Source organism: Peromyscus californicus, unplaced genomic scaffold (assembly GCF_007827085.1).
Source record: "Peromyscus californicus insignis strain IS unplaced genomic scaffold, ASM782708v3 Scaffold_24__1_contigs__length_46423439, whole genome shotgun sequence".
Lineage (NCBI taxonomy): Eukaryota > Metazoa > Chordata > Mammalia > Rodentia > Cricetidae > Peromyscus > Peromyscus californicus.
The window spans coordinates 2,133,225-2,147,314 of record NW_026294535.1 but is presented as its reverse complement, the minus strand read 5'-3'; the positions used below and the strand labels follow the sequence as shown (position 1 = coordinate 2,147,314).

At 42.8% G+C, this 14,090-nt stretch overlaps 1 protein-coding gene across 9 annotated transcripts in view; it reads right to left on the bottom strand.

Annotated features, from left to right (window-relative positions):
• Nucleotides 1–14,090, bottom strand: part of Ric8b (RIC8 guanine nucleotide exchange factor B) — a 107,079-nt gene that overhangs the window by 42,017 nt on the left and 50,972 nt on the right. For all 9 annotated transcript variants that reach the window (XR_008221574.1, XR_008221576.1, XR_008221577.1 and 6 more), the window contains exons 5-6: nt 7,700–7,928; nt 6,919–7,014 (exon numbers count right to left, since the gene is read on the bottom strand). Coding sequence is in view for 5 of the 9 variants with exons in the window: in XM_052752927.1 (XP_052608887.1) it covers nt 6,919–7,014; nt 7,700–7,928 (325 nt within the window). In the remaining 4 variants the exon portion in view is untranslated. The remainder of the gene's footprint in view (nt 1–6,918; nt 7,015–7,699; nt 7,929–14,090) is intronic.

Genomic DNA, 14,090 nt, shown 5'->3' with positions numbered 1-14,090 from the left:
AATATTATAAGTGTCCAATAAATATTTATTGATTTAGATGGGAAAATGAATAACTCCAAGTAATTTTCATTAAATGATGTATTGTTCTATTTTCTGTTCCTATAAGAAAAGACCCAAGGCATGCTAACTTTCCAAAGAAAACCGCTTTATCTAGTTTACAGTTTTGGAGATTCAACGCCCAAGATCAGGTGATCCTACCCACTGGCTCTACTTCTGGTGAGGGCCTAGTGGGGATAGTGTCACAGAGGCAGGGTGTTTGTGGGAGCCAGTGATTTGAGGAAAGGTCAGGCCAGCTCCATTTGCTTTGTGAGAGCTAAAGGCCCCGTAGGAACTCCTTAACCCTGCTGAGGCAGTGCCCCAGTGACCTGTGGACTCTCCATGGGGCAATACATCTAAAGGTTCCACATCATCACCCACCACTGCCACTTGGGGACATCACATTTCTAACATGTGTTCATGGAGGAAAAACTGCACCCAAACCATAGCAAGTGCCTTCTATATGAAGAATGAGTCCTTGTGCTAGGAAATGAAGCACATGACAAGTTGGAGAATGATTTACTGTGCACCTATTCAGACTATATACATATAGCATTTATTTAATCTATTGAACTAACGGTTCCCTTCCCATCTCTCTTTTTCTATAGTGAGTGTATCAGAAAGTACAGCGATTGGAAATACAGCCATAAATTAAAACACAGAGAAAAAAATGTCAGACAAACTACCCAAATGCTTGTAAGTTTATAAACATCTCTAGAAGGGTGGGGCTAACATAAGGGATAAGGTAATTGCACAATACATTCTTATTTGATTGAGTTAATTCTACTGGGTTTATTTCTTATTTCTAGAAGAATGAGGCACATGATAGATGATTTCTACTGCAGTGATTTCTACAGGAGATACCTTAACATCCAGTGTGCACAATCTACAGACAAAGATTAGCATGCAAAAGTATGTTAGCTCCTTTCCTGGGTTTCTTAAGGATTTGACTACTTTGGTTTTTCGTTTTTTTTGTTTTGTTTTTATTTGGTTTTTCAAGACAGGGTTTCTCTGTGTAGCTTTGCACCTTTCCTGGAACTCGTTCTATAGTTCAGGCTGGCCTCGAACTCACAGAGATCCGCCTGCCTCTGTCTCCTGAGTGCTGGGATTGAAGGTGTGCGCCACCACTGCCCGGCTCTTGATTACTTGGTTGTTGCACGTCACTCCCAAATGGCACATGCATTGCCCCTCACATTATCCCTCAACAATTTTTTGCTAAGTTGTATCTAGTTTCTCTTTGTACCATAGTATCTCTTCTATAAGTCCCTAGACTAGTACAACCTGGGTCAGCCCTTTCCATGGCTTTTATTGTAATTGCTCAAACAGAGCACTCCAGGCCAGTCTCCTTTGGGTATGCATGAGTTAGACTTAATAAGGTAATTGTTACTACATGTAGTAACTAGTTAGACATAACTTCCACTACAATATCACCAAAGCTAATGATCTGTTACTGTCCCTTGGTGCTAGAGATTGAGTCTGTGGCCAAGCACATGCTCCACCCATGAGCCACACCCTGAGGCCACGTGCTACATTAAGTTCTGCCTGTCTTGAGCACTATCTACAATGCATCCTCTTTAGAAGTTTGTTTCCTTCTCTTTTCTTTTTCTCCCTCTCCCTTTCTTCCTTTTCTCTGAAGTCCAAGGACAATTTATTAGAGTCCGAAAGAAAAACAACCGGACAGGCAAGCGGCATGTTTGGCAGCTGCTAGGAGGAAGATGGACAAGAGGGAGAGGAAGTCATGTCCTCTGAGTTAGATCAGCACTGGAAGTCTATAAACAGTTGTAGAAAGGGGGTAGGGAGTGTCAGGGCCAATCTCCATGGAACAGCAAGAGGACAGAAAAGTGGGCAGGCTGAGCAGTGAAGCATGAGCCAAGCACCTGGGGCAGGGGAGGGTCCGGACAGGTGAGTGCATTCACCGTCTCCTGTGTTGAATAGACTGTGCTGCACTCTGTGCATTCTCTAAGGTTTCCTGTGTTAAAGCACGATCCCTAGTGTGGTGGTGGCAAGAGGTGGTGAGCTGACCTTTGAGAGCTGAGGCAACTGGGAGGTTCTCAGGTTCACCGAGGAGCTGTTCCCAAGGGCATCAAGGTAACTCTGCTGACAGCCTCGAGCTTGCAGGAGAGCAAGATGTTACAAGCCAGGGAGAGCTCACTCTGGCTTTCTGCTTTGAAATGTGGCCCTTCCTCCTTGCACACATGCTTCTGAAACATGCCATGTGGTCCTCACTAGAGCCTTACTCTTTAATCTCCAGGGCTAAAGGAATCTATTTCCTCTGTAGAGTTAGGCTGCCCCAGGTATTTCATCATAGTAACTATGAGCAGACTGACACAGAAAATTGGTACCATTAGTAGGGTTGTTTACTGTGACTGTATCTGAAAATGGAGAGACAGCTTTGGAACTGGGTGACTAGAAGAGGTTAGAAGAATTTGGAAGAACATGTTAGAAAGGCTTGAATGCTGTACAAAGAGTTCAATGGAAGGTTCTGGTAAAGGCTCAGAAAAGGAAGAAACTAGGAAAGAATATTAGATGGAAATGAGAATCTGATGTGAAAATTAAAAAAAAAAAAGCCATCATTATTACACTGTTACAAAGAATCTGACCACAATGAATCCCTGTCCTAAGACATTGCAGAGGCTGGAATTAGGAATGTTGGACTAGTTTATTTGGCTGGAGAAATTTCAAAACGATAAAACATTTGGGTTATGATATTAGTGCTATGGCTACTGTTAGATTTATAGTAAGAGTTGGAAGCAAAAGGAAATGGAATAGAAAGATTGCCCAAGGAAGGAATAAAAACTCGACTAAAGGAATGGCCACTCTCCACCCCAACCACAGGCCAAGAGACCTTTCAGGATAGCACTGTCTCAGGGACTGAGCCCAGGGTGCTTTCTACTGGCTTACTGTCCAAGACCATCTCAGGATTTGTTTCCCTGTGTTCAGCGGGTGAAGTTCTCTGCCTGTAGCAGTGGCTCAAGTAGGCAGAAGCAGAGTTCATATCAGAGCAGATTTTCCTGCCATCTACACGGTGCTAGTTCTGCAGGTCTGCAGAATGTATGACTCGTGAGATCATGATGGCATCAACCACAGCTTCAAAGAAGACAGGCAGAAATCTGCTGCAGGCTCAGAGCTCCTGCAATGAGGGCCTGGTGGGATGATGCACAGTGGAGACGCTGAAGTGGAGCTATAGCAGGGACCCAAGAAACAAAGGGTGACTAGCAACATCAACATGTCGCACTTACTGAGGAAGGCCATGGATGTGTCAGTCATCTGGGCCACGGCCAGCAAAACTGTAGGAAACTACCGAGTGTGTAGGATGCCAAATGTTACTGTCTCCCCATACTGCTCCCCCTCCCTGGGGCTTTGAGCCGATTCCCTAATTTGACTTCTCTTTTGGAATGGAAATATATACCTGGTGGCTGTGGCACCGCTGCATACTGGAAGTAAAAAGTCATTTTGATTTTACAGATAGAAGGAATTGCCTTGAGTTTCCGAAACTTTGTATTTTTTGTTGCTCTTGTGTGTGCACATGTATGCAGGCATGTACATGGAGGCCAGAGGACACTGTGTGTCTTTTATTACTCTCTGCCTTATTCCCTTGAGGCGGTGTCTCTCATTGTACCTGGACCTACACTAACAGCCAGTAATCCTCATCAACCCTCCTGTTAATGTCCCCCTACAGTGCTTGAGGTTAAAGCACGGCCACGCCCGACATTTTTACGTGGGCAGTAAGGATTTGTACTTGGGTTCTCATGGTTATGTGGCAAGTGTTCTTACCCACCGGGCCATGACCCCAGCCACCTGTTACTGTTTTGAGATGGGGTCTCACTCTGGAGCTATCACTATGTACCATTAAGGGATGCTAGAACGAATGAAGACTAGTTTGCACTGTGAGGATGTGAACACAGAACATGAACAAGTCAGCCAGACACTGTCTTTCCCTTTCTCTGCCCCCTGTTTGCTGAGAGGGAACGAAGAGCTTCATGTTCCTTAGGTCACAACTAGAAGATGCTGTGCTGCTGAGCCTTCCTTACTGTGGTGGACCAGGAGCTACACAGTCTTTCCCCCTCAGCTGCTTCTGTTGGGACTTCCGTCCCAGCAACAAGAAGTGGGACCAACGTGTCAGGTGATGTCCTGCATCTCCCTGGGGACGGCAGTGAGAAGGCTGTCAATGGATGTCATCTCTCAATCTTGGACCTCCCGAATGATGAGACACACCCCCTCCCCTGCAGTACTCTCCACAGGCTAACACACTAAAGGTAGCTTTAGTTACCTTTTCACCTGTCCTATCTCACCCTTCATCTACACTGCGGTGTTGCCCAAGGAGAGAGGGGGTTTACACTCTTGTGCATCTGTACAGTATGTGGCTACAAATAGGTTTCTTTAGGTGTCCATATTAGAAAAAGTAAATACAGCCAGTTTACTGGAACCTTGACCTTGCTTTTATACTAACAAGTAAAAAACATGAAAAAATGAAGTATTTTCTTTTAAGAAAAAGAAAAGAATGTTTATTTTTATGTGTATGGGTATTTTACCGGCAGGCATGTCTGTGCAAGATGTGCATGCAGTGCCTAGGGGGGGCAGAAGAGGGCACTGGACCCCAGAAATGGAGTTACAGACAAATGTGAGCCACAACGTGGGTGCTGAGAATCGAACCTGGGTCCTCTGGAAGAGCAAGCAGTGCTCTTAGCCTGAGCCATCTTTCCAGCCCCATAAAATACTTTTATTCATTATTCTTCACCAAGTTCTTCTAGTCAAGGTGGAATGCTTTAAAGTAATCAAACTCATAAATAAGTGGAGCTGATTAAGCTCTCCGGCTGAAGCAGTGGTCATGCTTTTAAGGTGTCTGTTTAGAAGTGATCGAGTCCCTGCTTTCTCATGTCCTCTCTCAGCACTATTCTTGTGCTTGACACACAGGAAGGTATCTACTTAATTTTCACCATGTGTCCAAATGACCCTGAGTAATTTATAAATGGCCGTGAAGTAAAGGTGCTGCTAGTAAAGGCATGGGAGAGAAGAGGGAGCACCAGGAGAGGAGGAGGGGGATGACCGTATTAATTTGGGCTACACTAAAGGAAACCACTACACACCCAGCAGTCAAAATGAGCAGTGCATCATGACTGTCTACGGCTCTGGGGATCGCTAGGTTTGTGTTTCAGCATACATACCTGGGAGTCATCCGCATATAGATGGGTTCAGAACCAGCACACTCGGCTGTGATCAACAGGGAGGAGAGAGGTAGACACAGGTGCACTTGTCTTAGGCACACAAACATTTGGGATTTGGAAGATGACCAGCAAAGGTCTCTACTGTGTCCCAAGATCCAAATTAAGTAAGTGTTTCAAGGAAGTGGGAACTTACACCAAATGCTACCGGAAGGCAGGCATGTATGAACCTCTGTTGACAGAGGGTCTGCCTAGTATGCACCAAGTCTTGGAATGGATTTCCAGCACTGCATAAATCTAGTGTGGTGGTGAAGAGATGTAATCCTAGCACTTTGGAGGTGGAGGCATGAGGATCAGATGTTTGAGGTCATCCCTAGCTATACAGTGAGTTAGAGGACAGTGTGAGCTACAGGGAACTCTGTCTCCTTTTGAAGGAAAAGGAGTTGTAAAATATATTGGAACATCCTGGGAAGCCACTTGGGTGTTGGTAGTTTTAAATTCAAGGGAACTAGTCAGTTCAAGTGTCCAATAGCAGGCCACAGTGGACAGAAGGCTTACTCAACCACTTGGTTGTTCTTTTCAAAGTGGGCAGACCTAGGGTGAGAGCAGTCACCGCTGTCTGGACACAGTGACTACAGATCCGAACCGCACAGGAGCTTGTCTAGGCAACAAGAGAAGTAAGGGCCCCGAAGAGTGAAATAAGCGGCATGCTCCTCATGGGACCAGACAAGCCTGGACTAACTAAGGGGCACGAAAAGAAGGTGTCTGACACTGAAATTTTAAGGAGTCCATTACTGTCAAAGTCGTGAGTTTAAGATAGAATTGAAAAGTTCAAAGTTGATTATGTCTTCTCAGGTTATGTCCCAATCCATCAGTGATGTGATGTGAGCATCATGTGAGCTGCACTTTGAAGACACAGCCCAAAGGATGAACTCTGGCCACTACTGTACTTTCTAAGCCTTTGCCAGCTGTTTCTAGGATTGGTCTAAGTATGCCGCAGCATCCACTCATGCTCCACTATACTCTCATACACACAGCATTTGAATATGTTTCACACAGACAAGGTCCTACAAACCCTCGGAAAAAACTCCAGCGTCTTTTTTAGAGAGAATCTTATTTAGAGAGAATCCAAAGTGCTAGACAACCTTGTCATCGCCCTGTGCACTCTGGCCTGCGCTGACTGCCCCTCCCTTCTGCCTTCTGTCCAGGCACACCGGCTGTCGTGTGTGCCTGAAGCACACCAAAGCTTCTCATCTGAGAACTCTAAACATTTTCTTTCTGATAGATTCTTCTCAACATTCTCAGAGACACACTTCTTATTTCTCTGACTTGCTGCTCACTGTCACTTCCTCAAGAGGCATTCTCGTATCTCAATTCTCCTTTCCCTTCTTTAGAACACTTATCATGCCTTCTATTACAGTTATTTTTTTAAATTATCTCCCATAAGGTAAAGCCTGTAAAAGTAAAGAACTCATGGTACTAAATACTCAGAACTGTTTAACAGCAGCACATAACAGATCTCAGTGAACACGAGCTGGATACATGATGAGTGAGTAACCATGTACACAAGATCCTTTATTCTTGGCTGGATAAATGATGAATGACTAAACAATGTTCACAAGATCACTTATTCCTGGCTGGAAGGTTTCCGATTAGAATTCATTAGTTCTATGTTAACAACATATATACAAAGTTTTAAATTTAAGATGTAAGCAATTACCTGATCTTTGAGAAATTTTCGGATATTCCGATGGGCTCGAGAACACTCTGTTAATAAGCTGAGAACTGGAGTTAGACCCTCTCTATAGCTGCTTCCCTATAAAGAAAACCATGCATGCTGTATTAGTCCAGTTCCTAAAGGTACGCCTCTCCTCCATAACCTGAGAATATGAAGACATTTTTTTTGAGGGGAAGAGGGGAGAGGAGGAGGATACATCTTATGATACCAAAGCTTACGGACAGTTTGTAAAGTTACTTTAAATAGTATTTCCATAAAGTTGTCTCCATTTTACTGTCTAGTTTTGTCTGTTTTTCCTACACTTTCTAAAATTTACACCAGTTTAGCTAATGCACTTCAATGAAGCAAAGGATTCTGGGACCCATCTAAGCCACACTGCTGCCTTTCAGCACATTTACCAGAGAAACTGAGTGACAGACAAGAGAAAACCGAGAGCGAGACACTTCTCAAGAAGTCATTTTGGAGTAAGTTAGTGCTTCTAACATTTACAAAGTAGCTATGGAGGGCAGTTATTCATTTTTCCTTTGCTTTCAGACACTAGTTATAAATTTGGTGTAAAAATACAATTTTCACCATAAAAAAACTCACTTTATTTCTACCAAGTGATCATTATTATGATAAAATGCTTTTAAAAGTACAACTATAGGCCATGCCAAGTACAAAGAACAAGCTAGTTGTGAGCTCATGCTGTGTGGCCTGTCTCTGTGCAGGGCACACTGGTCTTTAGATGTACCTTCCAAGGACTCCACTCCAGCAGCCTTACCTTGTCAATTCTCTTCTCCATAAAATTGAGTAAAACATAAATGGCCTCCATATTCATGCCATTGTATACCAGGGTATTGCTTTTCAAAGTGGTGTCCTTCTCGGTTGTTTTATCACTGGGCAGTTCATCTAGAGTCGTCGCCTCTTGAGCTGTTTCTTCATGGGTTAATGGACAAATGAGAACATCCAAACAAGAGACTGGAACATTGCTTAAAAGGTTGACGGCATTGCTGAAAGGCAATGTGAAAATACAATATTTTAGTTTGATTGAATAGGCTTTTAAAATGCAAACATAATACAAAGTTTGGAGGTGACTTTTAGGAGTCAATTAAAATTTTTCTTTTTCAAAATGAGCCATTAATATTACTTGGCATTTACTAAGGAAAATAAAGACCTGTCTCAAGCATACATGTGACAGATTAAAAAGAAGCGATGTTAAATGGACAGACACAATCACAGGATGTCACGTCACTCTGGAATGCTAAGACGGGAATTAGCAGCTGGAATGCCAGCTCTTTAATTCTCTATGATAACGCTGGCTCTGAATTCTCTTCAGGGGCTTGGACTCCTTCTGTGGATCCACTGCTGTTCATCACCCCTTAGATTACAACATAACACATGTGAGAAGCAGTGTGTGGGAGCAGCTTATCAGGGGAACACCACCCAAATAAACACTAAAGGACTAGGATTTGTTTCTTCTAGTGCACAAAATACAATTTTTAAGTTATCCTATTTTTTTGTATGACACTTTCAGGGAAAAAGAAATGGTCCTCTTTTTTCCCCTCTCTCATCATCGGGTCTCTTGAAGAGGCCAACACAGCCTGTTTCTAGTCCCTAGCCCAGGCTGCTCTGCTTTTCAAGGATTATACTCAAACCTGGGATGCACACCAGCAGGGGGAACCCAAACCTTGTATTTTTGGCATTCCCTAAAAACCTATTCTGTTGCTCAGTACACAGGAGGCTCAAATGTGTGTAGAAATTCAGAATCAGGCGTGTTTTCAGTGTGCATACTTTCCTCCCTGTACTCTTTCGTATTTCTGTCTACCAGGAGAGGCAGTGTTTGCATGGAACTGGATTTTAACAGTCTGTACCCCAGGACTTCCTGATAAACAATGGAAAGACAGGCATTGCATTTCCCAGTGACACAGAAGGGAGTCTAAAAATAACCACATCCTGACTAAAAATAAACTCTTGCAAATACAGTTTACAAGTCGAACCACAGCCAGGGCTTAATCCAGCTGGTGTTGTCTTAATTTAGATCCCAGCAATTTAAACTGTCATTTATAGTGACACTAAAAAATAAGACAAAACAAATAAGAATGATACAGACGTTTTTCTTTCTTTTACTTTGAAGTATGGCTTTATTTCTCCATGAATCAACATTTCATTCTTTTTATATTACAGAAAAATAAAAATTAGTAAAAAATCCATTACAAATCAGATAATGCAGAAAATGAGTGGGAATAAAAAATAATATAAATTGTAGGTAAAAAAATAACTGGACAATTTTTATGACTAAATGGTTTCTGGTAAGTGTAAGCTCCTGCTGTCCTCACTAAAGCTGTTCCTGTCACAGTCTCTGCTCTGTCCTTTGTGAACACCCAAAGGCAGTTAGAGCACACCACTTTTCACACAAACTTCAGATTTTTTTTCAAACATCCATAGTTCCTGATTTATAGTTTAAAATGGCTTGCTTGTCACTTAAGCATTTGGAAACTGTTATTAAAAACCACAGTCACTGGAGAGAAGAGAGAAGAACTCTACTGAAGAATCACTTTCTAAAACGGTATAAGCCATTCTGAAATGCTAGCACCCCCAGCTCAAGCCTGCCAGCTCTGGAATCCATCAGCGGTGTGACTCTCTAAATCCATCACAGACCAGCCGAAAGAGTCTGAGACAGTCACTCCATTACAAAGGGATGCCTCTCCTTCAGATTCACTAAAGGAGGAGTTTCCAGGAATTCAGCATATTTAAGAAGCCAAATGTAGAGCTGGAATCAGCAAATATTTGATGTTTAGGGCTTTTCAAGAAAAGTTCCCATTTTCTCATTTCTTATTAAACAACTCAGTTCTCAAACGGCTACAAAATTAATTTCCTGGCTCAGTGTGTCTGAGCTATTCTTTTTACGTGAGGAGGTCAGCCTTGAGCCCTGCCACCTCTCTGACAGTTTTATTTGTGGGAGAGGAGTGCATGAGATCCCCAGCTACCAGGAAGTCAGTGAGGAGGCACACATTTACACAATGGTGTTTGCATTCCTCCTCCAGGGGGTAGAGAGGCTGTGTATATTACTCTCCTTTCCAGTTCCTAGAGACCATTAATCACTGTGCCATGACATCCTCCAGCTCATGCTCCCAGCCCCCTCCTGATACGCAGATTCAAAAGCGAGGCTTACTTACAGTCCCTTGGTGCCTTGACTGACCGCTTACTAGCTGTGAGGAGGGGAAGACAACCCGAAATCTAGTCTTCCATCAATGGCTGAACTCAACAGAATGCCAATGATAGCGAGGGGCATGCTAACAGCTCACACTCATCAGGAACCAATCTTATGATCAAATACAGTTTCTTTATATTATTTGACGTTTACATGCGTATTTTCAAGCTTGGAAAAAAAGCCAGCCAAAACAAATCTCAAAAGATTCCTCTGTTCTCTTTATTTTTTTTAAAAAAGGTTTAATTTTTGTTTCTTTTGTTGTAAGAGCACTTAACCTTAAGATCTACCCTTTCTACCAAATGTTAAATATATGCTACAGTCCTGTTAACTACAGACCCTGCTGGACAGCAACACTAGAAGTCACAACTACAACCTCTCGACTTTGACTGAAACCACTCCCACACCTTCCCCTGGTCCCCGGTCACAGCTATCATTCTTCCTGGCCCTGAGTTTTTGTCCTTTGTATCTGGCTCATTTAATGTAGTATTACAGTGTCTTCTATACCTACACACGTTCTTGCAAACGGCAGGGTTTCCTTCTTGTCAAAGGTCGAATGAGAGCGCATTACGTGCACACACTTCCCACATTTTATCCGCTTATCTGCTGCTGGACATTCAGGTTGTCTCCCTGTCCTACCTCCTCTGTCTATCTCTATCCTTCCCTTCCCCCTATACTTTCTTTATCCATTTATCTGTTGACAAGCATTTAGGCTGTCTCCATAACCCCCTTCTCTGCTTTCTCTCCCTCCCTCCTCCCCACGTTTTCTTTATCCATTTTATCTGTTCAGAGGCATTTAGGTAGTCTTCTTGTCCCTAACATTGGGAATAGTGATGTGATGAATGTGAGTGTGCAGGTATCTCTTTAGGACAAAGATTTTTATTTCTTTGGATATATGTCCATCAGTGTGATTGCTGGAGTAAACGGCACTCCTATTTTCAATTTTTTTAGAAGAAACTTCATTCTGTTTCCCACAATGGCTATATTAATTTACATTGCTGCCAGGGTATGAAGATTCTCCTTTTCCACATGCTCTCCAACACCCTAGCTTTGTGGTGTTCTTTAAGCAGTCACTATAACAGATGTGAGGGGAATCTTAAGGTTTTGATCTGCGTTTTACAGAAGATTAGTGATGCTAAACATGCTTTCGTATGCATGTTTTCTTTGGAGAAATGTCTATTCAGATCCTTCGTGCGTCCTTCTTGCCTTCCTTCCTTCCCTCCCCACTCTCTCTTCTCTTATCCTCCTTTCTCTCTTCCTCCCTCCCTCCCTCCCTCTCACCCCGCCCCTCTGGCTATTAAGAGTCCTGTGCTGGGTACATAGCACATGCCTGCAGCCCTAGCACTCAGGAGGCTGAAGCATGGGATTATCAACCGAAGACTAGTTTAGGCTACATAGTGGGTCCAAAACTAGCCTGAGCTACAAAGCAAGACACTGTATTCACAGCAGAACAAATCAAAAAGTTCCCTATATACACTTCAGATGCTTCTCCTTACCGAGGGGGCAGCAGGGAAGCCTGGGACAGCTTCCTGCTGCACAGGCGTGCTTTCACTTGGGCCGTGTCCCATGCAGTGCAGGTTTTCAGCTGATGAATCCCACCTAGCTATCCTTGCCACCAATTATCGCTCAAACCAAGCTCAACAAGGTTGTCTACCCTACATATTCTAACTTTTACTGTTTTAGACTGTATAGTTAAGGCTCTAATACTCCTTTAGTTCTTGTGGTGTGTGTGTACAATGTGAGGTCATAACGTAACTTCATTATTTTAACATAGAGACCCAGTTTTCCTAACACCATTTCTTGAATAACATGTATTCTTTACACCTGTTAGTACAGTTGACTACACATTTGTAGCATAAAGGTTTACTTCCAGGTTCTCTATTCTGCTTCGCCAGTCAATATGTCTATTTTCATGGAAACACTACAGTAATTTGATTACCGAAGCTTCATAATTCCTAATGAAATCAGGCACTGCCATATCTCTCCAGCATGTTCTGACTCTGTAACTTTCACAATTCGGGCCTTGCTATGGTGGGGCAAGGAGGGAGGAAGGGCAAGGACCAAAGGGGAGGAAGATGCCAGCACCCAGACCATCTGGCTTCCTGCTTCTCTTTATGGTGACATGGTTCGCTGACGCCATAAACTAGAGTTGTCTAGTCAAAGTAGCAGGGCGCAATTCTGACTACTGCATGTTAATTGATTTGTGTGATCAAAATGAATAGGGTAAGCCACAGAGACATTACGTTCAAAGCCATGTTCTATCAAGTGAGGTAGGGCACATCAACTGCAGAGAGGTACATAAAATGATCCACTGGAGTGCAGAAAGACAACAGACATTTGTCTAGTTCTGTTTGAAAAGTTGAAAAGAAGTCTCACTTTGTATTTAACCAATGCACTAACACTGGCACCCACACCTGAGTCATATGTGATACTCCCACTCACAAACACCAGGGAAATAGTGACAAGAGTAAAAATTCTGGGCCATGGGAAGGGCAGCCATGACCCCCTTTTCCTTGGTCACTCACTTGCAATCTGAATTGGTCATAATGAAGTTGGCATATGCTTAGGCAGGTTACAGACTGCTTTCTGCTTTTGTGGGGGAGAGGGCTGCTCCCTGGGGCCTCACATCTGTTAAACACGCTATCCCTGCACAAAATCTTCAGCCTTGCTTCATAAGTTTTCAGTTGAGCCAATTCTTACAAAACAGGTAAACCACTTTAAGTGACTCCTAGGAAGGAAAGCCGAGTTGAAGACGACGTTATTTACAACAGTAGCACATTTTACTTTCTTTCTGACGAGAAAATGGCAGAATCCTTTGTCTGCTGTACCGCAGGGAAAGCCAGGGCAGCCCGACTGGGTCCAGCATGGGATCAAGCTTCTGTTCTGAGACTGGATCTCATGTGACCTACAACGGCCTTGAATTCACAATGTAAACTTTGAGAGTGCGTCCCTCCACACCAGCACGGCCTTAAGCTCATTGAGCAGCTGACAGTGACCTTGAACTCTTGACACTCTTGCCTCTGTCTCCTGAGTGCTGGAATTACCAGAAGGCACCACCAGAAATTTGTTTAAAAATTTGAAAATTGGGCCAGAGAGCTGGCTGAGGGACAGGTGCTTGCTGTATGACCCTGACAACCTGAGGTTGACCTCTGGTGTAAAAAGCATGACCTCCACGTGAGCGCCTTAGCACATAGACCCATCTAATACACGTGTAAATTTTACTTTAGTTGTAAATTAAACAGGCATGACATCAGACTTCTGTAACCCAGCGTTGAGGAGGCTGAGGCAAGACTGTTGGTTGGAGGATAGCCAGGTTATAGTGTGAGAACTATAATAAATAATAAATATATCTAATAAATAAATAAATACCTAATAAACAAAACATAAATATGAAAGTTACAAATTTAAAGGTGGGAATTATACAAAATATGAGCTTACATCCATTGTGTGACTCATCAGTTTTGCCTGATACATATAATATATCCTGAGAAATGAGCTAATGATAAAGCCATCACAAGCAGCATCACATCTGAATGCCAAATGTGTAAAATATACAGAGAAGGCTATAAACTGAGGATACAACAGGCTTGTGGTATGTTAATTTTAAAATTTATTTTCAAAAATTAATTTATTATTCCCTTTACTGTTTATTTCTATATACAATCCATGATTTATTACACATAAAACATCTGTGTATGAACATAATTACATGTAAGTAAACATACTTGAGGGTGTGTTCAAAAAGGTTTTCCTACTTCTTCTGGGACTCCCAACAATGGGAGTGAGGATGTCTCTGACTCTTTTGTGTGCACTTGGGATCCTTTTCCTCCTACTGGTTGCCAGGTCCAGCCATGACATGAGGGTGTGTGTCCAGTCTTACTGTATCTTGTTAGGCTGTGTTCGGTGGATATCCCTGGGAGACCTGCTTTTTTTTTTTTTTTTTTTTTTTTTTTTTTTTTTTTTT